The 25,958-nt window shown below is 43.7% G+C and overlaps 1 protein-coding gene across 1 annotated transcript in view; it reads right to left on the bottom strand.

The window, feature by feature from the left end:
• MYO5B (myosin VB) overlaps positions 1-25,958 on the bottom strand; it is a 152,398-nt gene that overhangs the window by 47,838 nt on the left and 78,602 nt on the right. Inside the window, exons 15-20 of the mRNA XM_080371670.1 lie at positions 20,894-21,043; positions 20,129-20,226; positions 14,611-14,697; positions 5,903-6,014; positions 4,542-4,753; positions 1,836-1,992 (exon numbers count right to left, since the gene is read on the bottom strand). Of these exons, the coding sequence (XP_080227796.1) occupies positions 1,836-1,992; positions 4,542-4,753; positions 5,903-6,014; positions 14,611-14,697; positions 20,129-20,226; positions 20,894-21,043 (816 nt within the window). The remainder of the gene's footprint in view (positions 1-1,835; positions 1,993-4,541; positions 4,754-5,902; positions 6,015-14,610; positions 14,698-20,128; positions 20,227-20,893; positions 21,044-25,958) is intronic.

Here is a 25,958-nt window from a genome sequence, read left to right as displayed (position 1 = left end):
ACCCATGAGATCCACAGCTAGCAGAATAAATAGCCATTAACAGATGCACCAACACTTAGCAATAAACTTATTGTCTCTTCAGCATCAGATATAACTCAAACCAGAACAGGTTTGTAGATTTTTTCCCCTGTGTTGCACCCCTGTATTATGATAATTTGTACTGCAGATAAACACTGCCCCAGTGGGATTTCTTACCATGCAAATAACCTCCAAATAAAATCCTCGAGTCCTGTCCTTTCACTACAGTCTGCAGCCAGTTCTCTTGCACGATTCAATTTCTACAGACTCTTATCTGGTTTTGTGAAAAGGCTGGTACTTTTGCATTCAATTTCTCCCCCAAAATTTACAGCAATCTTTTCAGTAGGTGGTGGTTTAATTCCTTCCTCTAAAACTGAAGGCTGAATATTAAGAGATATGACCAGCATGCTGCTAATAATTTTAAGTTGATTTATGCTGCAGTATTGTGAGGAAAGAAATCGCAGCAGAATTTACAGATTACCAGACACTTTGCTGTTGTAAGTTTGGAATAAGTTGTCTCAAAAAAGATAACATATCAGCTTCTCTTACAAATCCTTTGTTTCACCCTAAGGTTTTCTTTGCACTTACAAATTTTAGTTCAGAATAAAGGGATTTTGTGAACTCAGGATGCACTAGGAGTTACTCTGTAACGAGCTTTATACGTCTCCAGCCCTGGCAGTCTTAGATGGAAAACACTGGGGGTACCCAAAGAGCTAGAAGAAACCCTACTGAATTGCCTTGAGGCTGACTGCAGCCTTACAGCAAAGTCTTGGTGGGCACAAGGCATGCCCTGACCCCACGGAGCATCACCTGCAGCCCTGCATCTGTTGCTGAGCATGCACGTGAACCAACACCAATGTCCAACACCTGTATCTGGGTGCTCCAGAGATTAAGGATGTTCAGATTTGAGAGGCCTGAACTTCAGCCGACTTCTACACCTCGTTAAGATTTTGCATTGCCTTAAGACAGTTTAAACGCTGGACCGGCTGTCTCCCCTGCAGAGGCTTCCGATTTGAAAAACAGATGCTGAAAAAGCAGCGGCAGCACTAATTCCTGATCAGCAGCATCCAGATGCACTGTTTCAGAGGACAACCTTGATCTCTCTGATGGGTTACATGGAGTCCAGGTAACCTCCATCATCTCCAGGAACAGGCTCTCGGCTCATTGTGCCTCTGATATTCTCTGAGTATTCTCGTGACTACATCTAGGCAGAAATTCAGGTAACTACCAAAACAAGGCTGGACCTGAGGAGTAGACAGAAGGTTCCCCAAAGCTGTTTTCATTTTCCTGACAGGCAGTTTCTCACTGTATCACTTGCTGTCATCAACCTTTAATTCCTTGCTTTCAGCTCCTGGTCCAACACAGAATACTAAGTGGTTAGAACTAATTTAAAAGGGATTTATATCAATAAATAACTTGATACCTTCCATGACAGGCCCTACTGGTCTTCCTACCATACTAGAAACAGCACTGGCAGCACAGCTCAGACACAAATTGGGGTTACCAGGGAGGTTTTTGCTGAGTATGAGTTAGATCAAATGACATTTCCAGATTTGCACAGTGCCTCCTGGCAGCCAAATGACTAATTTAATTTAGCTGCTCCACTGAGGTGCTGCTGCCAAAATCTTTTTTTCTTGCACTGCTTTAAATGGCAATGCTTGCCGTCACCACATGCTCTCCAGAAACACCAGAGGCTGTCGGCTTTGTAAAACATCAAAACAGCCGCAATAAATACACCACCGTGCTATGCCAGTGGAGGTAAATATAAAGGCTCTTCCTACTCTTCTCTAATGCAAAGACGCTCCATGGAGTTGTACCTTGTGATAAATCCTCCTGACCAACATGCCCCGAGCAAAAGCCTGAATGGTGATGGTTGCGGTGCGGACCCTCTGGAAAGCTCGGAGGATCTGCAGCATTCGGTACTGCTTCTGGAAAATGATGGCAGCTCTCGTCCTTCTCAGGTGCTCAGCCAGTCTGCAAAGCACAGAAAAGAGATTAGGGGTAAAACTAAACTCCCCTTCTTCCCGTTGTAGTAAGTTTTAAACTGGGCAGAAAGAAAAACCTTTTGCCCAGAAGTAGCTTGACAGTATTCAAAACAGACCATCCCAGCAACAGGGTTGAGAAGAGAGCAGCTGATAGCATGTCTGCCAGAATTATGGGAACACGCAGGCAATCAGCGTCCATGGCACCCAGGAGCACTGGGATCAGAAATAAACACACCTCATGACTCCTAAACAGCATTAAACCCAAATATTTCCCCACTTTTCTCTTGGTTTGATCTCTCTGCCTTACATGCTTCAGCCAAACAGTGTCCAGGTTGGCCCCATCACTTCCCTAACTATAAAAAGCAAGCATCACACAGGGTATCTACCGACTCAGTGAAAACGGCAGCAAATTGATTTGACATTTAAACCAGTGTGCACTGGTTTGGCAACATTCATGAGCAGAGCCTGAAGCAGCTCAACAGAGTAAATAATAAGGGATGTGGTCAATTCCATGCCATGTTGCTCCCCATTCTCCAACTGAATTCATGTTCAATTTGCTGTTACACTAGTTAATATATGTCCATAAAACCTCCATTTGATTTGATAATTAGCTCATTTTGCTGAATTTATGATTCATTTACTGCTCTCAGCATGAGGCATCATATAGATACTTCATCCACCTCTATCAAAACTAAAGAGCCATATCGGATTGGTTTATATATTCTTATTGTCAAGGCTAATGGTTTCTCATTAGAACCCACTGAACTAGAGCTTACAGAAGAGGACAAGTGATGGTCTGTTTCCAGAAAGAGGAGAAAGCAGTTATTTAGATGACATCCATCCCTACAAAACCCGCACAAAGATGAGAACTGAAAAAAAACACACTGAAGAAACACTGCAGCACGTGGTTTTGGCACATCTGTTTCCAACCACTCTTTTAGCTCATACACCATCACTTCAGCATCACCAGGGATTCCTCCTCTCCTCCTTAGAAGGATGGATGGCTGATGCGAAGTCAAATATAGAGTCCAAGCCTGTAAGTATGCGTGGAGAGCCCACAGGAGGGGCAGTTAATCACCGACTCTCCCTTTTTCTTAACCATCCTCTCACAGCTTAGGTATCACCTGCCTTATCTTCAAGTCAGCTATAAGACTGCGAGAGGGACCTGCAGCCACCAGCCTAGAGAAGTACCTAAACTTCCAAGGACAAGAAAACCCTGTGCTTATTTGTGTCAAATAAGCTTTGCTTATTTGAGATCTTCACATCCCTGAATTCCTTCACAAGCACAAAATCCAGCTAGCATCTCTGATGTTCATTCCAAGGATTTCCTCTAAATCGTACTGTATTTTGGAAGAACATGGAAGTTCTTCACCTTTAGTTGCTTCAATAATTGATAGAAATAGATATTCATTCAGCAATCAGGAGTGAAGAAGTGACTGTGCAGGAGCCTTGTAGCATAGTGGCAGCACCTGTTATTGCCCATGTGCAAGCAGAGTTAATTGGGCTTGCAGATTAGGTAGAAGTACTTCTGATGGGCAGATGCTGACTCAGAGCAAGTGAGAACATTGCTGTTCAAAACCAAACAACATAGCTCACACACCACAGCTTCTTGGAGCAGAAAACAAGAAGGGAAACAAATCTGAAAGGACCCACATCTACTCCTACCTGTGAATCGCCCAAAGCCAGCCTGGCTAGATGCAAGAGAATGGCAGTGTTTGACACCAATATGGGGCACAAGATGCAAGGTGAGCTGTGTGTTGGGATGCTATTACATTACACCAACCCCACATCTCCTACTAGCAGTAGCACTCTCCAGTACAGCGCTCTCTACAGAAATCCCAATGAGCCACTGACACAAGGTAGCTTCAGGTTCCTGCACACAGAGAGTTAAACATTGAGCTCTGTTACTCTGTACTGTAAAAAGCCCCATTGCCAGCAATTTGGACTGATTTTTCTCGTTACAAAGAATACAGTAAATCAGTTCTGAGAACTCCCCTGGGATACCAAGGAGGCACAAACTTGGTCCTTGCAGAAGAGGAACACATACCAACTAGGCAAACTGCTCCCTGGCTGATCCAAACGCCCTTTGCCAAAGGAAGTCCCAGAAAAATATCAGTTCTGTGAAACTCTTTCACCTAAACTCCTCAGAGTACTTTAGTCATCTGATTATAACCTAGTTGCCTATGTTACAACCCTGGCCCAGCACCTAGAAATTAAATTAATACCAATATGAAATCAGTTTGAGGCAAAGAAATTTCATCTTTTGCCCCCAAATAAAGCTGGAGAGAGTGGTCAGGAACGAGTCCTGACTTCAGCACAGAAACTTCCACCACAGTAGTACCTACATGCACAATATGGGTCTTGTTTTCACAGGGCTGAAAGGCAACACCCCATGCAGAGCATTTTCAATGCTTCTCACATGAAACCTTAAGTTTAAAGTCTACGAGATGGAACAGATTGAAAACACAAAGTACCCAAAAGCATTTTTCCACTTGACCTCCGAGCTAGCTCTTCCTCAGAGGGCTTCCCAGGACCCACCTCCGTGCCAGGTGCCCACGTGTGTAGCACTGGATGACGATTGCAGCTTGTCTCAGCCTTTTGTACTTGACCCTCTGCAGCCAGCCCCTCACCGTCTTCTGAATCGTGATTGTGGCAGCCCTGAACTTAACTGCTCGAAGTTTCTCCAGATATGCCACCTGGCCTGCACGGAAAAAGATCTTGGTACGTCCAAACTGGAACTTGTCTGGATCCTTTTCAAAAACATAAAGGAAACTAAATTTAATTAACGCAAACATTTTTTTTTCAGTCTATGTTGCTCAGTAGACACATATTAAAAAAAAACACCTTGAACCAAATTTATCAGCTCAGCTCACACCTCTTCTTAATTAGGTGATGAAGATATTATTAGATTCCAAACAACTTAAGCTTCTATATACCAACTGAGGAATGCAGCACTAGGATTCAGTCTTAAGTTTGATACACTTAGACAAATCTTGAATGTTTTGGGGGGTTTGGGATTTTTTTGTTGTTTTTTTTTTTTTTTAGTTAAATAGAGCAATGTGATGCCAGATAGTTCTTTCTCAGAAAGGTTAAGGCTTACATCTCCAAAATCATACAAGCACTCTGGCTCTGTAGCTAAGGGAAACACTTGGTGCATACAGAGAACGACTTTTGCAGAGGAACTCAATTGAGTAAATTCCTCAAAATCCCACGAGGAGAACAAGAAATCAAAAATTACAACCTGGCTAAAGTGCTGTGCACATTCTGGGCTGGTCAACAGCGAGAAACTTTTGTGTGCATATTTGCAATTTAAAAATAATGCACAAGTCTGAGCAGTACGGTTTTGCTGAGGAGAGGTGGCAAAGACTCCTTATTTGCTTAAGGGAAAAAAAGTCCCAATCTATGGGATGCTTTTTCTGCACATTAATAGCTATTAAAAGTCTCCCACATATCAAGATAGGGCATTTATTGCTTTTTTCTCTTACTCATTTGTGCAAAGAGCCATTTAATGACTGACTAAGGTTCCTGGTTTTGTCCAAAGCTGGACCTCTAAAATGTGCTCCAGCTCCAGCTAGCCAAAACCAGAAGGAGGGGTTGGGGGGATGTATTTTCTAAATGTGGCCAGTTGTTCACATACAGTCAGTGATAGTTCTGGACTTCTCCAGCACTGAAATGGCACACTCAGCTTGACTGCAATCAAGAGAACCCATGTCATGCTTCCTCTCGGCTACACCCTTACAAGACTATCTCACTTTGAAAAAGCCCCAAGCTGCCTACACTGAAGAAGCACCTGCACAAGTAGCAGGTAAAGCAGGAGCAGGAAGAGCAATTCAGATCACATCAACACCACAAGCTTCCATGCTTTAAGAATCATTGCCAAAGATCTGGTCCCAGCTCACCGTAATGAGGTCTTCCAACAGGGTCTGGCAGATCTGCTTCTTGTCATTCTTAGAGAGGTCTCTCTCTTTCATCAGAACACGGTACCTATTGAAAAAGTCATGGTAGGACCATCTGAAAGCAAAGAATACACAATATTAGTCTGCATGCTGGGCATTATTTCCTTAAAATAAATCATTTGGAGTCATAGAGGACTCAAAATATGAAACTCATATACTGAGGGATCTCTCACCACCACCCTCAGTATGGAACAAAGCCACCTGAAAGAAGTCTGGTCACCCAAAAGCTGCCCCCAGTCTCAGCCCTCCCCTGCCACCAAGTGACCTTATCAGTGCATTTCTAGCCTGGAACAGAAAGGCCACAGACCAGCTTGTTTTCACTCCTGATGTCCTTCCCAGGCTGCTGCATTTTACCAGTCAAATGCAACAATGCTGTTCCCTTCAGAAAGGATATGCTAAATTTGAAGATATCACGGATCTCCTGATATGGCAAATAAAATTTTAAAAGAAATTTTGATAAGATGATAGAGAATGGATCAAATAGAAACTCTTCCTTGTTTTGCTTTTCCAAACTCTGCTGAATATTAATCTGAATCAATTAATTCACTAATCACTCCATGCTGAGGTCTGTCGTTGACACTCTTAAAAACCAAGATCTTTGGACTCCAAAAAGACAAAGCAGCTACCTGGAAGATGCCTCCATCACCATCACCAGTAGTCAAGCTTCCAAACACACAACAGTACTTGCAGGAATTGGAGTATTGCTAGGAAATATCATCTCCTGCTGCCACTGTTAGATGTGGAGCCTGCAGACCAGATCCTGAAATTGGTTCAGCATCTGCCAAGTTTCAACCTCCTCCAAATGAACACAGTGAGTTATGAACCCCTCAAAACCCTGAGTTTTTAATTAAAACACTAGGCATGTCCAGCAATGTCAAGTATGGCCACTGTTATTTCAAAAAAACCACACAGAACAAATGTCAAAGGAAGACAGAAGAAGATTACAAATATTTTTACTTCTGCCTTCACTCAACTAAACCATCTGTGAGCCTGATCCTCACCCACATGGATGTTCTGGCAGCCAAAACTGTATGAAGAGGAGCCATAGAAACATGTCATCCTCTGCCCAGCAGCCCCACGCATGCCTTTATTTTTGTGTTATTAAACCAAATTCTTCCACTTCCAGAGACAGAGAGGGGAAAGAAAGACAAAATAAATTGCAATGGGCCACAGTGATGCTTGTAATGGGTCCTTACACTTGCCTAGTTTGCAGTGGTGGGGCTGGGTGAGGTGTCACACCACCCGAGCAAAGAAAAAAAAAAAAAAAAAAAAAACAAACAAACAACTGCTAAGAATTGGGAAGTACCACACAATTCCTGCACGGACACACAGCACCCAGGACATCACTTGCAAAGATATATGGGAATGGCAAAGACTAGAAAGAGTCTTTAGCATTGCACTTGAAGCAATGCAAGGTAAGGTGGAGGGCTCCTGGAGAGAGGAGCAAGGACAAAATTGTAATCAGAGGACTTCCCATGGTCAGAGTAGCTCCCAAGTAGCCAGATTTAGTGATGATTTCACCCCTGTCTACATGGGCTAGCCCTGGGGCTGGAGAGCCAAGGCTACCCACCCTTCAAATAACTAAAAGTACTGGATTATCACCCTGAAAAACCCAACAAAAGCCTGCAAGGGGGAGCTCTCTCTGGGGAGAGGTACAGAAAAACTAAGCACAAAGATTACATGCAAGACTACAGGCTTGTGGCATGTAGGGTTTAAGCTTTAATGTGCTTTCTCTTTGCTTCTAGGTGCCTTGGATTTGTAATTACATTTCCCATTTTGTACCTGCAACCTCATCCTTTTGCACTGTGCAAATAAAACCCACGTTCATTTTAAGCACATCTGAGGCTTACGCAGCTCCAAGTCAAACCCAAATGAAATGGGAGAAGCGAACCACACAGTTCCCGAGGCACGCAGCCAAGCACGCGATGCTGGAGACCTCCTGCCTGGCTTAGGTATTACTCAAGCCAGGGAGAGCTTCAGGCAGGGAGGAAAAAATGCCAGGAAGGGGTATTCCCATTAACCTGCACGAGTCAGTTTAGGGACTGATATTCCTAACTGATGCTATTCAGAGGAAGAAACCATCCTGCAGTGCCACCCAGGCTCCTCCAGCAAAGAGCAGATGGTGGGTAGGCAACATGTAACTGAGGACACAGGTCCAAGCTGGGCAGAAAGCATCGAAATCCATCACCTTCCTGCCCCAAGACAGAGGTGGCAAAATCCTGCAGCTGCTTCAAACAAGAATCAGACACCTGCAGAAGTTCCTTAAAAACAGATCATAAGTCACTACACAGAGGGCCTTTCTTCGGAGCCTGTTCTCATTTCACAAGGTGGTAAAAACTGATTTTCTACTTGTTTCTATCTGAGTCCATCTTTAATATAAATAACTCACTTATTAGGATTAGGTCTCACACAAGACATTGGAAGTGGCAGGGAATAAGCTCACTGATTGCTGTCAGGCTGTTTTGCTGCTCCCACCATTCTCACTGATTTAGCAGAAGACAGTCCTGAGATAGATCACATTGATATTCTGTGGACAGTAATACAAGCAAGACAAAAGCTCTGCTACATGGGGGCTCAGGAGTTTCACTGGAATATTTGCAGTCCCAGTTCACAAGCAAAAGAAAACTGAATGGGTTCATAGGTGCTGTTACAGGATCCCTCCCAGAGAAAGGAACAATTAAAGCACTCAGGTTTAATATAACATGCTTGGTTAAACAACTTCAGGTTCAAAGCAGTATAGAATTACCTTACAACTACGTGCTTTGAGAAAAACAAACATGATCCCCCAACCCTACACAGGAGATCTCTCTAATGCAGAAATACCAAAGCTGAATGCTTTGGTACACACGTTTTTTTTTTTTTTCCCCCCCATTCTTCTGCATACATGACTTTTTTTTTTTTTAAAGGTTCAACATCCACATCTTCAACAACAAAAAAAAAAAAAAAAAGGAAAAAAGAAGAAAATATATTTCCCTCCTGCTTGTTCACAAAGTGATTCCTAGCATGAGACAGAAGATGTGCCACATTACCCTAGCACTTAGCAGGTCAGGAGAGATTACAGGAAGGTTACACCTTGGTTCAACTCGATGACAGGTATTAAATTAAAAGCAGAAACTAGGTTTTCAGGATGCTGCTACAAAACACACAGCATGGGCACCTCTCATTGCTAGGAGTTGGAATCACAGCATGGTTTGTGTTGGAGTGACCCTAAAGCCTCCCTGGCCACCCCCTGCACCTCCCCCCAGCCCAGGTGGGTCCCAGCCCCAGCCTGGCCGTGGGCACTGCCGGGGACGGGGCACCCACAGCTGCCCCGGGCAGCCTCTACCAGCGCCTCGCCACCCTCACAATGAAGAATTTGTTCCTAATAGCTAATCTAAATCTCCCCTCTTTGAGTTTAAAACCATCCCCCTTGTCCTATTGCTACAGGCCTTACTAAAAAAATCTGTCCCCATCTTTCTCCTAAGCCCCCTTTAGGTACTGGAAGGCCAGAAACCACCAAGGACCACTAAATAAATACAATACCTTGTAATTATCAAGTTATAAGAACCAGACAGGTAGGCAAAGGGCTGTAAACAGAATTTTCGTACCTGTGCAACTAAGAGGAAGAAAGATGCACGAAAGATGAGACAGATACTACTCAACTTTCCCAAGAGGAAAAAAAAAATAATAATCTCAGAGCTAAGGTCAAGCACTGTCAAGCTCAAACACTGTTTGCTTTGAAGTCAGCACAGGTCACTAAAGGGAAAAGGCAATATAAGGAATGGAAGGACACAGGAAAATAACTTATGCCTGTGGAAAAAACCACCTCCCTGGGCTTGAGCAGCAAGCAGGATGCTTGAGGGCTTGGGCAGGAGCAGGAGACTTGGTCAGCTCACCTACTTCTGTGTCATCTCTAGGAATTAGACAGAGGGAATAAACCGTAACACATCCCACAGATTAAGCCTTTTATCTGCAGTTTGAAAAACAAGATTTGGATGCTTTACACGAAGCCACAACCGGGTGCAAAGCAAACAAGCTGCTCCTGCCCAAAATCACAGGGCTACGAACCCAAGAGCAGCCCTCGTGCTGTAGAGCCAGCTGGATTTAATACAACCTTGCAATTAAAGGGAGAGCTTGAGTAAGAAACAGGGTGAAATTCTGACTCCCAAGGAAGCCTCTGAAAAGCACCTCTCCAAGCAGTCAGAAACTAGCCAAAACATCTCCAACCTATTGTTTTAGGGTGATTACAGTAGCATTATTTCAGCAGCACTGAATGAAGATCTGAAAGGAATATAGTAAGAGTCTGACACTTTTATAACTTCACCATAATATGGCTTTTTTCATTGGCCTAAAATAACTGAATGCAGAATTTTCCCATTAAGGGAAAATAAATCCATTGCCCCCCATCACCCAAGATCATCTTAGCAACTGTGTGCTGAGCAAACCTGGCTTCGTTAAGAAATCCCGCCAGCATCACGTGGTACTTTCCTCTGAAGGGATCAATATTTTAGTAATCTCAGTAAGGAGCTGGGCTTTATGGGTCATTTTATAGGACCAAGGCCTATTTGCGGGCACACAGGTTGAATATCTGAGCCAAGATTTGACATTAAATTATTTTAGAATCTGTGGTTCATAGAGAAAATGTCTCTTGCCTTGTTTACTGCAGCAGAACAGATTTGCCTTTCAATTAGCTCTGAAACATGCACACTGGCATGGCTTGAAATTATCTGGAATATATTCAAAGAGCTGAATGAGGGGGGAAAAACCTGCTATTTACATATTACACCTTTGTTGCAAGTGGGGGGAGTGGGTAAACAGAACTGCTGGTAGCCAGTCATTTATAGTTTTTATTTCCCTGAAATAATTGCACAACAGCTAAACACACATTATCAAAAAAACGAAAAAATTTATATCCAAGGATGCCCACGATACATCTCAATTACGAATGTTTAATGTTTATAGAGTTTAACAGCTGTGATTTTGTATGGAATTGATACAAAGATGCTGCATCTGACAGTCAGCTCCAGCAACCACAGGAAGCAGCCGAAGGCCAAGAATACTTCAACAATAAATTTCATACATAACAACTACAATAAGAGTGTTTCAGCGAGACTGCAAAGACAACATTACTGAGAGTGACAGCACAGTGGGAATCTAGTGATGTGGTACCACTGACTGAAAACCATCAGAACCAGAGAGTTTTGACAAAATGCAAGGTAAAACCTTGTTTTAAAGAATATTTTGTTACTAATGGCAATCTACACCAGTTAATTCTCTATAGACTAATCCTTACGTAGCCAGTTTCTATAAAGAAGATGAATGGTTTTATAGTACAGAGACATCTTCCATACTTTACCCATGCAAGCTGACAGATTTACTATCTACACATCTGAGAGAGTCCATTCATCACAGTCATTTACGTATATGCAAACAAATACATTTCAAACCAAATGATACGTTTTCATTCCAATTTACTTGAGATAGCGGCAAAGCACAGCATACCATGGAAATGATAAAATAACGCCAGGCATACCCGAAGTGCAGAGTGTGAGGCTTCACCTTTCAGTGGGAATACATCATGACTTACATGGGTTGAAGAACACTAAAAATTATATTAAAACTTTTTTTTTTCTTAAAGGAACCAGGTAAAAAAAGATAAAAATTACCAAAGCCTCAAAACACTCAATTCCTCAAGTCATAAAGTAACTGTGATGGAGAAGCGTGAAGTAACAGCAGAAGGTGGCTTTACCCAGACATATCTGACCCAAGGCCACATCTGAGAAGAGTAACTCAGAGTGACAGTATGCTGGAAAATATTTAGATGTAAATACTACAGGATGAAAGTGAACATTTTCTCCTATTTCTGTAAAAAACCCCCTTTTCTTGAGATAAAACATTTTGAAAAATCCCCGTTTCTCTACAGGTGAATTGCTTACAGTGAAGTGAAACAAAACTCACAAAGGTCAAGTTTCCCATTATTATTTGAAGTGGTTTAAATTTACAGCCTTCATGCATGGTTAAAATTTAAAGCAGTGACCCTCCTTTTTGGTTTTATCCTTAATCAATCATGATAATCTGACTTGTCTGTAAAATATAAGGAAATACAGAGGAATAATCAATGCTCACTGTGACGAAAACTGAGAAAGATTGCATGGATGTAAAAATGCAGAAGGATCTAAAACATCTATTACATTTCCCACTAAATAAGATCCTGTGGAAACAGGTTTTCCCAAGCTGGTTTATAAAGCAAATTCAAATATACCAATTATTCAGAATCTTTCAATGAAGTTGTCCATCTCCTAGGTCTGGATTTTCAAGACTGGAATTTTATGACCAACAGGGTAAAAGAATACCTGAACCCAAAGTGAGTATCTTATTTAGTGCAGAATTGTTCCTGTGTAAAATTATCTTCTAGGAACACTAAAACTAAAAACAAACAAACAAACAAAAAACCCAAAAAACAAACCCACGAAAAAAAACCCAAACCCCTCCTTGAAGCATCCCAAACACTGAATTGGAGAAGGTCACTCTCAAAGGCTGAAATAGCTGTTTGCACCCTTTTTTTTTTTTAGCCCTGGAGGAAGAAAGCTGACAAGTTGCGGTCATGGAAGAGTTCTGTTATTCTTAGTGTCCTGGGAAAAAGACCTCGTAACCAAAAGCATGTGCAAGCAGAGCTGAAAGCATCACTTTTGCATTTTTCAGGATGGAGCAGTCTTTGTACCAGTCAATTATTTGCCATAAATAGATCTTGTCTGGTCTCCAGGTGCTGCAGTGGTTCCTCCTCTCTGCTCCCCCTCCCCAGTTACTAATTACATGTCGATTTTAGTACTGTAGGGTCTAAAATACAGTTAGGTGAGCAGACACGGGAAAATGCTGCAAGTCTGTAGGAAAACAATGAATGGAGAGGAACAGAGGGTATCCCTGCAGGTGTGCTAAAACCAGCAGCAAAACCTACAGACAACCCTCAAGCCGGAGCTCCCCCTATCTCCCCAGGACCCACCGCCGCAGAGCCAGGAGCGCAGACTGCACCAGGGGAACATGACCACTTGGCTTAGTGAGCACAAAACTGCCTTTCTGTGGCCTCTTCCAAATGAAACCACAGCTGTTGCACTGCTTTAAGGCTTTTACTGCAAATAGGCAAACAGATCCGGCCCTGCAGCTACTTCAATACAGATAAGAGAAGACCCAGCCCACGGGCTGGTTTTTACTACTTTGCCGTGGCTTGAGAGATCGTGTAACTTAAGAGCATCTTTTTCTTTGTTACTTCCGCAAATGCCCTGAAGACTGCAGAGGTGGGAGCCAAAGGCGGTGCTGGGTCCTCTAACAGGGCCAGACCTCCAACATGAGGATGCAAATCTCCACGCACCTCTGCCACCCTCCCATGCTGGCAGAGGAGAGAAAGAAATTGGTTTCCATTAAACTTTTTATTTTTTGTTTCCCCCTTTTTTTCTTTTTCAGGCGTTGAGCTCAGCTGGCTAAGGAGATCCCCATCACCAGTTTTTGCCCATCCATGGAGGTCACTGGCCAACAGAGGTTTGGTGCAGCAAAGCCACCTCATGTCAATGCGCAGAAGCTGCCATCAATCGTCAGAGGCTCTTTGCAGCTGCAGCGGAGATGAGAGTAACTGGTAAGGCAGCACACACCTGCCCAAAAACCAGGGCAGGGAGTTTCTCATGAGGTTCAGCATCACGCTTAGCCAACTCTTTACTGAGCATATTTATAACTCCTTTGTTCCATATAAAAAGGCCGATGGCTATGCTGACATTAACACAAAGCTGCCTGGCACTAAAATGCAATTGATGCATAATTTTTTTTTACAATTATTTGTCCCTGTCATCTTCAGGGCTTATTTATATTTTGTTTTCTGATTTATTAGGCCCTAAAAACCTCTTTTGAATTTTGTATCGCGATCAGCAAGAGCCACACCACCTATAACCTTTCCATTTGAGATGCAAGAGTCTGAAACCTGATGTATTTTGGATGTGCAGAGTGAAAGTCTCCAATAATAATTTACAACCCTTATTTTCCTTCTCTGCAAATATAATGAAATTTTTTTTGGCTGAAATGATTATTGCAGCAGGTGTCCAAAGCCAGGGAAAAAAAAAAAAACAAAACCAAAAAAACAAACCACAGAAAGGAAAGCAAACTGTACACTGCAAGGAGCTTATGTATGGGGAGCTTCAGGCAAGCAGGGAAGAAGTCTTCTAGGGCAATATTTGCTTCCAGGGAAGATGAGTGCAGAGGATATAGAGCTGTTATTTTGCTTCTTGCTGTCCCCCTCCATACCGGATCACAGCTGGATTCCTTTATCTGCCATGCACCAGTGTTTTCAGAGATTTCACCACAGCAAATTACTTCTGAGGACCAAATTGAGAGCACCAGCTGAAGCGCTGGACACAACACAACAAACCCTCCAGCAGCCTCACTCTGCAGCTCATCACTTGGTAACAAATCTCTTTGACTTGAGGAACCCAGGACTTAATGGGGGTCTTGCAAAATGAGAAAAAATATTAAAAAGGGAAAAATCTATACTGGATATAAACCAACGTAAATAAAACCTGTTTGTCCTGAAAACACTAGTGTTTTCTTTTCCCTCCCTCTCCCCAGACAACGAGTGAACCTGCCGAGTAAAGCACACCAGTAGCATGCCACACCAAATCCCAGCACAGTACCTGGACGGGAAGCCAGCTGCACTGATGTGGATGGTCTCCAGCACTCCACAAGCTCTCAGCTGCTGTACCACTCTCACCGGATCAAACCTGCAGTTATATTTAGGATAGAGGTTAACACAGTGAGAAGGAACCACATCAACCACCAAGCTGATAATGATTCTTCTGGGGACAGGAACTGTTTTCTGATTTGTGGTAAAAAGCTCTGTCCTCACCATTAGTACAGGGGCTGCAGAAACCACACGTCCATGGATAGCTTTTGCCCACAGCCATTCCCTTGCAAACCTCAGCATAACCACAAACCCCATGCCTTGCTTTGGGAACAGGCTGCACAGATGTCACACATTTTCACTCCATGTCACAAGACATTGTGCTTTTCAAGTGCAACAGACCTCGCTATTGCCCTATTATCAATGCCAAGTGGTACTCTTGGGATGAGAGAACAGTTCGTTACAATTAAGTCTCTACAGCCATAATCTACCCAGCTGTGTACAGCAACACAATTATGATTAAGGAGGGAAGAGGTTACCCCACCACAAGCTGCCTTGACAAGCAAGACAGTATTACTTTTGCAGCTATAAGGGCAACAATATATTTCCAGAATAAAAGCACATTCAACAGCAAAATAAGTCTGATCTATTACATTTCCACCAAAACAGAGTAATTAACAGGTCCCACAGATTTGCAATCTTTAAGTTTACCAAGAACAGCAGCATTCATGTTCCAGACTAAATGTTTCAGTAGACATCATGTGGAAATTCAAGGTATTTCTGCTCCCAGCTGCCTGCCCTCCTCTTTTTAGCTGGCACAACCCCTTACCACTGGCATCTCATTTCCATCAGCAATTTGTGCCAACAAACTTTGTGCCAACTTCCAGCTGAGTACTTGAGCTGTGCTCTCTCTGGTTCCTGGCATGAACCCACTTCCAGATCAGCCTATCTTTGCAGAGAGTGAGTGAGTCCAAGTACCAGCATCCCCCATCACTTATCCGCCCTTCCACCCCTGACATCGAAGGCACAAAGAGGTCCCAGCTCTTCAGCTCGAGATGTTGGACCCTGGAAGAGGTTGATGGATCAAGCTTAGACTCATATGATGCAGATGTCCGTAACTGTGTCAGATTTCCAGAACAAAGGTGAGGAACAAAAGCTTCTTGGGTACCTGCTTGTCCTTTCCTGAAAGCCCAACCTGAATGAATAGTTCTGCCTGGCCTCTGCTGTGCAAAAGCAGCATAAGAAACAGTCCCCTGCTACTTCGTGCATTTTCAAATTCCCTGAATCTATCAAGTCTACAGTAAGTTATTCACTACACCACCACAAACGTGACACAGAGTGGAAAATCAGTCTTGGCTGTCACTCACTTCAAGGAAGAACCCACAAGGGTACAGTTTCCATAACAATAAATAAGAAACAGGACCGGTAGATGGATGGAGAAGCTTCAGTGCTGGAAGATCCCAGGGCAATCTGTGCTGTACACAAGGGGAGCTCTCCGCAACACAGCCAAGCCCTGCTCAGTGGGGTGAAATGCAGTAACAAGAGCGGCTGCAGTCATTTATCAGCACAGAAAGCCAAGACCTTCTCTAGCCACAACTCCAGCTACAGACTAAAGCTGAAAAAAGAGTTTAAAAGGACAATACACATTATTATGAACTCTTTTTCCTTGCCATGGCAGATAGAAGCACCTGACAAGTTGCTTTTGGCCTGGAAACCCAAGCAAGAGATCATAAACCCTGCCTGAAACAGAATTTGGGAGGAAAACTGTCAAAGGTACAAGCTGAAGTCAGGCATTCCCCTTGCACCTCTCTCTTTGAAGTCTTCTCCCTCCACAAGGGATCAACCTCAGACGCAGCCTGCAGTGAGATGCAGCAAATGCCACTGTGTGGTGCTAACGCTTCCTCCAGGCTGGAGTTCTGATAGCCCTCACCTTCCTACAAAACAAAGCTTACATTTGCACCAAGATTTAAAGTTGGAATGAGAGTAATACAGGGTGCAAGGGACCTTAGGAGTTCTCTAGTCCAACCTCCTATATTCAAAAGCAGGGGCAGTTAAGAGGCAGACCTATAGCTCAGGGCTTTATCCAGTCAAAGACTGAAAACCTCCAAAGATGGAGGCTGCACAACCTCTCCAGGCAGCCTGCTCCACTGATAGACTGTCCTCACGGAGGCAAAAAAAAAAAAAAAAAGTTTCAGTATCTCCATCTGAACCTCTCATGTCAATTTGTAGCTATCCATTCCCGTCCTCCCACCACAGACCACAGTGAAGGGCATGGTTTCATCCTCTTGGTAGCTCCTGTAGGTACCAGAAGGCTGCTGTTAGGTCCTATCTCTTCTTGGGCTAAATCTCATTTTAGCAAAACCTTAATGCTCTTGTGAGCTGAAAAATGTTATGTTTTAGAAAAAGAAAAAGGTATTTGTTCTTTTTTACTGAACAGTGAACATAATACCAACTGTTCTGCATGCTACAAGATACTTCAGTGCTAACCTAGAGCAGTGCCACTGATGTTTCTTCACTAATGCCTCCTAGCATCGTGTATTTTTCAGCACAAGTGCCTCTGAAATGCAGACTCATTCACAGCCAGCCCCATATTCTCGAGACCCGAATTGTACATATAAACAAATAGACTTTACTGGAGCCACGCTGCCACGATTGAGAGACAGGACACAGCTTGATGCAAGCAAATGTCACTTTAATTAGCCTAATATCATGATCATATACACACAAGCAATTGTTACATCTTATTCTGATCAGTTCAAAAACTTGCTTATTCTATAACTGTGTGGCAACTCCCGCAAGGATCTCACACTAGGTATTTAGCAATTCAGCAATAGTTAAAGACAACAATTCTGCAGTTCTTGCACCACATCCTTGAGCGAGCTGACAAACCAACCGTCTTATGCCTTGTATAGTCTCAACTTAGTCCCTGTTTCTATACCCTTCAGTAATTTCTCACGTCCCTTATCACCAGGGCTTGCGGCCCACAAGCTCAAGCACATTCCTTTCAGCTAACTGATTGTTACTTGTGGTCCTGCTTCCCAGGCCCCCTCCTGCATCTCCCCCTTCTTGTTTTTGAGCAATCCAAATCCTGTTTGTTTTAAACATGCATTCGATCAAGTTACTCATCACTTGTTGTGAACATTGAAACAAACAAGGAACAAATAATACTAAGACTAACAATACTGTCAATACCATCAATGTTCCTTCGATTATGGTTTGTAACCAGACCCCTAACCCAAGGCTTAAAAGCCAGTCCGTTAACCCGTTCTCAGTCTTTATGGCCTGTACATTTTTTCTCAACTCAGCAAGCTGCTTATGAATAGAGTTTGAGTGATCAGTCAAATTCACACAACACCTCCCATAGCGCTGTTCACTATAGGCTACTCTCTACTGCTCATGCTGCTTCCTTATCTTCTAGAGGCGAGATCACATTCCTGCTTTGTTTCTGTCTCATCCTAGTTTCTTCTTGTACTTCTTGTAAAAGTTATTTAACTCTTTGCTGCAGGATCTCAACTGCACATTGCCAAAGCAAGGCCAAAACTGCACATCAATGTCAAAACAACCCACTGTCCCTGTGCCGTACAATTCTACACCACGCTAAGGACACAAATTCCTCAAAGCTGGTGGCAGCAAGATCAACATTGAGCAAGATTTCTAGATCATAATTTCAATTAAGCAATCCATGATGAGTGAGGAGGGAGATAACCTCTTGCAGAAATGCCCCCAGTACAAGACACCTAAACCAGTGCTTTCTGGCTTGTAGATGGGGATGTGACACCACCACCCCAACACAAAGCACTCTTGCGTAGTTTCCAGACCACAGCAACTCCTGCAATGCTGCTGGCTAGGCACCTGCATACTGCACCTCCAGACCATTCTTAGGTCTATTTTTGTTTGCTATTTGTTCCCCAAATCCTGACATTCGCCAGTGGGGAGCATCGCACTGGACCAAGTTACCACAGACTGCGAGCAGACACAAGCAGAATTACCCTCCTGGTATTTGCTACCCATAACATCTTAGAAGTATAACTTTGTTAATTTAGGTATTTACTGCACCTTGACAAGCAGGAGGTTGCAAATTTATAAAGTTATGTTCACTGTATCCTGAGCATCACATGAAAAACTGAATTGCAAAGTTAAAGGCAAAGAAGTGAAGAAGGATGGGCTGAAGGTAGAACTGAGTAGGGACACGGAGTCTTGGAAACACCCTTTGGAAAGGTTAAGCCATTTCACCATGCAGAGCATCTACCACACTTCCCACTACAGAAAGTTAGAAAATACTTTTGTGCTTTATCTAAAGAAAGCAATCAAACAAAAAGTGTAATGCTGAATTTCATTTAAGTGGACAACCTCTGCAATAGGCAACATGAGACTGAGGCCCTAAGCTTCTCCAATATCTACAAAATGGTACATGAAACTGATACAACAGACCACAGAAACCACCATCCCAGCACTGCCAGCCTTCTCCAGAGCTGTTAACTAATCATCTAATGAATCAGTTAATTGCAAGCCAGTTCCTGAATCTCTTCTAACTATTAATACCCTCTGCTTTGCTGTTTGCAGCAGGAGAAGCATGGAGCCAGGGAAGCTTCCTGGAGGATACATACCCACCAGCATGTCATGGCCAAGGGTGAGCCTGTTCAGGGATGCTTAGTCCTGCTTTGCAGGACAATGCTGGAGCCGTCTCTTCACTCTGAGGTGGCATCATGCTCACTGGGAGCACTCAGGTTGCATTGGATCAGCTGGAGGGCAATGCCTCACTGCTTACAAGCTACAATCATAACACTTTCTTAAATGTCACCACTTGCAGTTTATGCCAGGGTCTTTAGAAGACATCACAATGAGATCTTTGAGGTCCCTGCATACTAATGGACAAGCTTTTTTGGAGTTACAGGGAACAAAACTGGGTAAAAATACATTGCCAAGAAGTCAAAAAAGGCTTACAGCTACTTGACCACAGTGTTTGCAGCTTGCAATACAGCTCTGAACTACAGAGGAAGATCAAGACTAGCTTTTTGCTTCAGCTGTTCACTCATCTGGAAACCTGCCTGAAGTTGATACAAGTCACATCTTTACTTTTCCCACATTTATTTTGGAAGCACCAAGACATTTTTAATAAATTTTACAAGCCATTTTGCAAGCACACTACTTATCTCCACTCTTTCAATCCTATCTCTACTATTTTTCACGGTTTAGTACTCTAACTATTTAAATCAAAGTGATTCTACGATGAAATTGTACAAAGACCCTATTACTGCAAAGCAAGAATGCTCAGAATTAGCAGAGTATATCTATGAATTACTAGGACCTGCATTAGTTTTTATCGCATAAATTAAATATATAAATAAATATATAATAATGATATAATGATAAAATGAATGAAACCCAAGAGAACTAACTCCAGCAAACTACAGGGACCTTCCAGTTACAGGAACAACTTTACAAGCGGGAAAACTCTGGCAAGAGGAAAGGTCCAAAGCACACTCTTGCTACAAGGCTGAACACATTTGCTTATCTGAAAGCCCACTTACTTAAAGGGGAGCTTCTCATCATTCGGCTTGATGCAGCGCACATAGTGCGGCGTGGTCGCATTCAGAGTCTCCATGAGCAAATGCAGGGAGTTGCGGAACTGAAAGACAAAACCACTCGTTTTGAGGAGGCATGAAGGTGCCGTACCATGCAACCCAAGTTGGCAGGCGCTGCAAGCCACCTGCGGTGCAAGCCTCTGGACGTGACACAGCGTGAATCTCCCCATCAGCCCAGCACATACAGGAACAATTCAGAGAAGACCCTGGCGGGTTGAGGGCTTCCAGCTCAATGAGGTACAAGCAATAAGCATTTGCTTGGGACTTTACCCAGTAGGGTCCTAAAAAATCTCCAAGGGTGGAGACTGCACAACCTATCTGGGTCTCTGTTACACTGCTTGACTCTCCACACAGGGGGAAAAACGCTCTTTTTCTCAAATTGTTTTGATTTATGAGCACCATAGTGCACTGGGATACTGTCCGGTGAATCCCAAAGTGGCTTCCACCCTCCTTAGTTTCAATTGCTTCCAGTCAAGACTACTCAAGCTTGCTCTTCCAGAGGCACTGCTAGAAGGTGCCCAAAATGCCACAGCCAAATTGTCCCTACCCTACAAGACAGGTCACAGGAAAGCCTCCTTGCTCCCCATCCCGAAACAACATTTTATTTATCTGTTTCACACTGAAGAAATGAGATCTTAACTGTAAAAATCTATCTGGATCCCCTGCCCAGCTCTCCTGCTGTTAACTGACCCCACTCAAGTCATACGTTACCTGGTGCCCCACTGTTTCCTTGTGCTTCTTACTGGCAGCTTTGATCACTGGTCTGGCAGAACGGACAGTGATTTTGGATGTTCCCTTTCGCATGGAAGTGGTGGGTGCAGGATCCTTCTCATCTTGAAATAAGCCTGCTACCATCTGGTCCTAAAACAAAAGACAATGCCTGAGCACCTTTGGCCCTGTGCTTTGCTGAATGAACCCACCCAAGCCACATTGCTCCGGTCATTTTTTGCCCATCTTCAACCAGGAAGGGGAAAAAGAAAATAAAAGCGAAAGGAAGAAGCGTTGCCTACATAAACCACATCAGCAGGACCACTGGACATTCTGTTTTGTAGTTCATCAAATGTGCACATTAAATCAAACAAGAAAAAAAAAGTAAAAAGAGGATGAGGTGTTGTTCGAGACATAAAACCTCCTGAATGCAAGGTGACTCTTGCTCCCAGGTTTCATTTCAAAGTACTGATCCAGTCCTGACCACAGCAAGGATGCTGCCAGCACAGTGCACGCCCCAGGAACAGGGGTCTCCACGTGAGGACAGGCAGCACCCACTCCCACCATGGACCCCAGAGGCACCCTTGCTTTTCCAATTAAGAGACACCAGCACTTCCACACTAATTACCTGCATTTCAGCATGAATGAGCAAGGTGACAGCAGGACGACCATTCTGCAGCCCTGGAAACACTACATTTAGTGCCTCAGATCCCTGAAGTCTGGGATTTCTGGCAAGCCAGCAGCAGCATTTCCACTTCATAAATGGGAGAACAGGTGAGCTGGCAAATGCAGTGATGCCTTTTTTTTTTTTTTTTTTGTAAAGGATAAGATATTCTATTTTGCACTAGCATGGGGAACATGAATACTAAGTCACAATAAACCTGATCTGTTTAGCAAGGCTGTTAAATTTTCACGTCTCTAATCCATCTATGCACCCACACTGGCTCCCGCCACAGCTGCGCTAACATACAAACAGTAAATTCTTAAATTCTTAATTCATGGGCCTGTTGGAGCCGGGCCAGAGGAGGCCACAAAGATGATCAGAGGCTGGGGCACCCCTGCTGTGAAGAAAGGCTGAAAGAACTGGGGTTGTCCAGCCTGGAGAAGTGAAAGCTCTGGGGAGACCTTACTGCAGCCTTTCGGTACCTAACGGGGGCTTAGAAGAAAGTAGGGAACAAACTTCTTAGTAAGGTCTGTAGTGATAGGATCAGGGCTAATGGTTTTAAACTTTAAAAAGGGTAGATTTAGATTAGATATTAGGAAGAAATTCCTTACTGTGAGGGTGGCGAGGTGCTGGCACAGGTTACACAGAGAAGCCCCATCCCTGGAAGCCTTCAAGGCCAGGTTGGACGGGGCTTGGAGCAACCTGGGCTGGTGGAAGGCACCCCTGCCCAGGGCAGGGGCTTGGAACTAGCTAGCCTTTAAGGTCCCTTCCAACCCAAACCATTCTATGGTTCTGTGAAATGTAAGAAAAGCCACTCTCACCAGGTAGGACTTCATTTCTCACCAAGCTGAGCAGGGCTCCAGCCCAGTGCCACACCAGTGGCACATGCACCACCAGCAACACACACTCTGGAGCATCTGTGGGAGAAGGCATCAGCATCACCTTTCCCTTGTCCATGGCATGCTATGCCCAAAACTTCCATGCAAAACCACTGACATGACGCAGCAGTGTGCTGCACAGTGCTCTTGCCTCCGTCCCAGGCTTTTACAAAAGCCAAACTTGATTGTATTTCCATTAATGGCCTGTAGGTTTTTTGTAGTGTTTTAGTGTTTTGTAGACATTAACAGACAGCCTGCTGCGAAGAGCTGCCTGGCGCTCTGCCACATCCCTGGCCTACAACAGGAATGCTTCCAGCCCCAGCCCTGCAGGCTGTTCACACAGCTCCCTAGAACAGCAGCCTAAATAACACTGTGGAAAGGAAACTGTTTGCATTGCATTAGCAAATTGCTTGCAGACTCTAGGACAGCACCTACTAAAGATCTCCTTCAAACTCACAGCTTTTATTTTTATCTCTGCAGCTCACTCGACTCCCACCAGAATAAAGGCTTGTGCATTCTTTGCTTAACCCTCTACACCCCCTCCAAAAAAAGACATTCTGACAGCTGCTGTATTTCAATGACATGTCACTGTCTTGGGTGCTTTGACTCCTGCAAACATGGGATGTTTGGGGGGCACATGCTTGATGCTGGAAGTCATCCAACAGCCTCCACACGCTACTATCTCACACTTGATAACGCAGCAAAATCCCAGCTGTAATTTCAGGTTTCAAAATATCTTCTCAGCACATAGCTGGAAGTGCCATCGACCCCTCCATCCACTTGCTGTTAATAATAGCAGTGCTTGCCTCCACGCAAACGCTCCACAAGATTGGCAGAGGTGAGCTTTCACCTTGTGTAATGATCCCAGTTACACCGGTTTTGCATCTTTAGCAGCCCAGGATCTATTCCACAGATGCAGGGGGACAAGCAAGAAGGATGGATCCCTCCTTCCCAACTCGGAGTTGAAACTATAGGTGCATTATTTGCATTATAGAGAACCGGAATATGTTATCTTAACAGCATGCCTGTGTAGTTTTGATCAGTATTCAAACCAGTTTTCTTAATTCAAAGAACATCAACTCTCAACTCTTTTAGCTGACCAGCCCTAACAAAACTAATTTGCTATTTTTATAAAGTCTCTTTCACAATCTTGTTAATGGCAGTAATTGCATTCTAATTAGCAGAAAGCAATTCTGCCTTGGTGGAAGAACACTTCATCAGCAATGCACTTTAAGTCCTTGCCACGTTGAACGGAGTGTTCCCCTTCCTCTGTGTACTGTTTTAATGGGAATATAAAGAAGGTGGCAGTGAATACTGTATGCAAGCCTGATCCTGAGTACAGGACAAAGTCCTTGTGGCACAGCCTTTTGCAGCAGACGTTTAAGTTTTAGTCAAATTAGCACATCTGAGCAGCAGACTCAGCACTGGCACTGCCACTTTTTTTGGTTCAGAGAAACCAGGTTGCTTTTTTACAGCAAAACAAAAAAACCTCTTATTTCTTTATCACCTGGAGGGCACATGATAGATGAGAGAAAAAAAAAACCCCACACTAACTCAATCTACTGGCCAACGGGGTTAGGGAAAGCAAGAGCAGAGGATTAGGTTTTGGAAGTTTTGCAGGAAGATGAAGAGGATGAGGATGCTACTGGCAAGGGAAGCACTGCTCTTCCCTCCAGGACAGCACAGCATTGCCACAGGCTGACAACAGCCACCGCTTCCACATCATTAAGGAAATGGTTCAAAGGCAGAGGTTCATCAAACAAAAACCAAAAACTCTCAAACCAAGTGCATTTGAGAGTTTTTTAAGCTGGATCACATATGCAGATGTTGGTGTCACCTACAGAGCCACCACTGTGAATCCAGAAGGTCCTAACGCCTGGTCCCAAGGAACACTAGCTTAGTTTGTAGGCCAGGTAAACCCAGATCTTTGATCCTGAGGCACACACGTTAACGGCTTTTTAGGTCAGGCAAACCAGCTGCAAGGAGCTGGGTTTGGTTTTTGGTTTTTTTTAACTAAACAGAAGCCCAGCCTGCTGTGATACTATATTATGGTCCCTAAGTGAGACACCCATGTCAGTATTTTTTTTTTTCCATTTCTTTCTTTAAGGAATAGCACCGTCCCTACCACTCTACAACACACCACTCCAGTGAGCTACAGCTCCCCTCTGCACCCCTGCAGAGAAGTCAAACTGAAATCCCAACCAGGCACCGCCAGTTCTGCAGCACTACCTCCAACAACATGTTCAGCACTGGCTAAATAATTAATTGTACAGCATCAATTATTCCTGCAGGTTACCTGGCATTTCTAATAAGCTCTAATCATGCCCAGTTTTTACCCTAGGAAAGCTGTGAGCTTCCCAAATGCACAGAGATCTTGATTTGGGTGTTATGAAAGCCCAGCTCCACAGTTATTAGACTCCCAACTACCCCCAGAGATGAGAACACTGCGTATCTTGCCATCTTCATATGAATTCACTGCTGAGACAAGGGCAAGCCACTGACAATACTCAATTAATTTCCGATTCTCATCTCTCGTAACTTTGACAGGAACAAACTCCCATTTAAAATGCTCCTAAAAATAATACTTCAGTCTCCCCTCATCATGCTCCTTGTTTAGGATGGCATGTGGAAGGTCACAGCCAGCAGTAAACTCAAGGGAGAGTGACAAGAAGAGGAGAAATCTGGATACACAAGACATCTGCTTGCAACATGCAGAAGGGATTCAAAATTTGTACTGAAAAAAAAAATTAAAAAATAATCAATGCAAGTTAACAATCTGGCCCATGCTGGGTGAGGCTTTGAAATGGTTTGGAGAAAAGCAGATATATTCCTTCCCTACAACACAGACAAGGTCTGGTGGAAACAAGGGTGCCCCAAAGTCATGCAGTATTGATTCTGGCTGCTGGATGGTGTGCTGGACTTCACAGGGCTGGATTTTCATATTAACTTCCTAAAAAGTCAGAGAGCTGCCCCCGGAAGGGTTAATGTTGTTTGAAGTCTCAACTCATTAATTGACAATGAAAGACTCAAGGTTGCAGGGAGGAACTTTTGGTCTGCTTTTAAACAACAAGGACTTTAAATTCCTTAGATGTCTGTGTTACTGACACTTTTAACCCAACCCCAAGCGCAGATGGAGCACCCAAGTGCTCATGGAGAAGAGTAACATGTAAGGAAGTCAATGTAAAATCTGCTCAGTTCATACAAGCAACTGTAAGGTCTCCAACGTGAAGCCCACTTGCCAAGTGCTCACTTCACTTACTGCAGGCACGACCCATGGCAAAGCCTGCAGAGCCCTGCAGCCACTCCCTTTCTGCTTCCAACAGCCCACTGAGTTCACAGCCCTCAGGACTAACAGAGACTTTAAACCCCAGGTGCCAAAAAGCTCTTTACCAGGAGACTGGGTATTTGAGATCAGTCAATACGTCTCCGCTGGCACTTGATGCAATGACAAGTCAACAAATCGGTTGTACAATACTCAGGAGAGCAAAGCTACATGGCACAAAATCTTGTAATACAGGAATGACAG

The sequence above is a fragment of the Falco punctatus genome, assembly GCF_963210335.1.
Source record: "Falco punctatus genome assembly, chromosome: Z".
In the NCBI taxonomy this organism is placed as follows: domain Eukaryota; kingdom Metazoa; phylum Chordata; class Aves; order Falconiformes; family Falconidae; genus Falco; species Falco punctatus.
The sequence above is the reverse complement of the archived record's forward strand: the minus strand, read 5'-3'. Positions and strand labels throughout refer to the sequence as shown.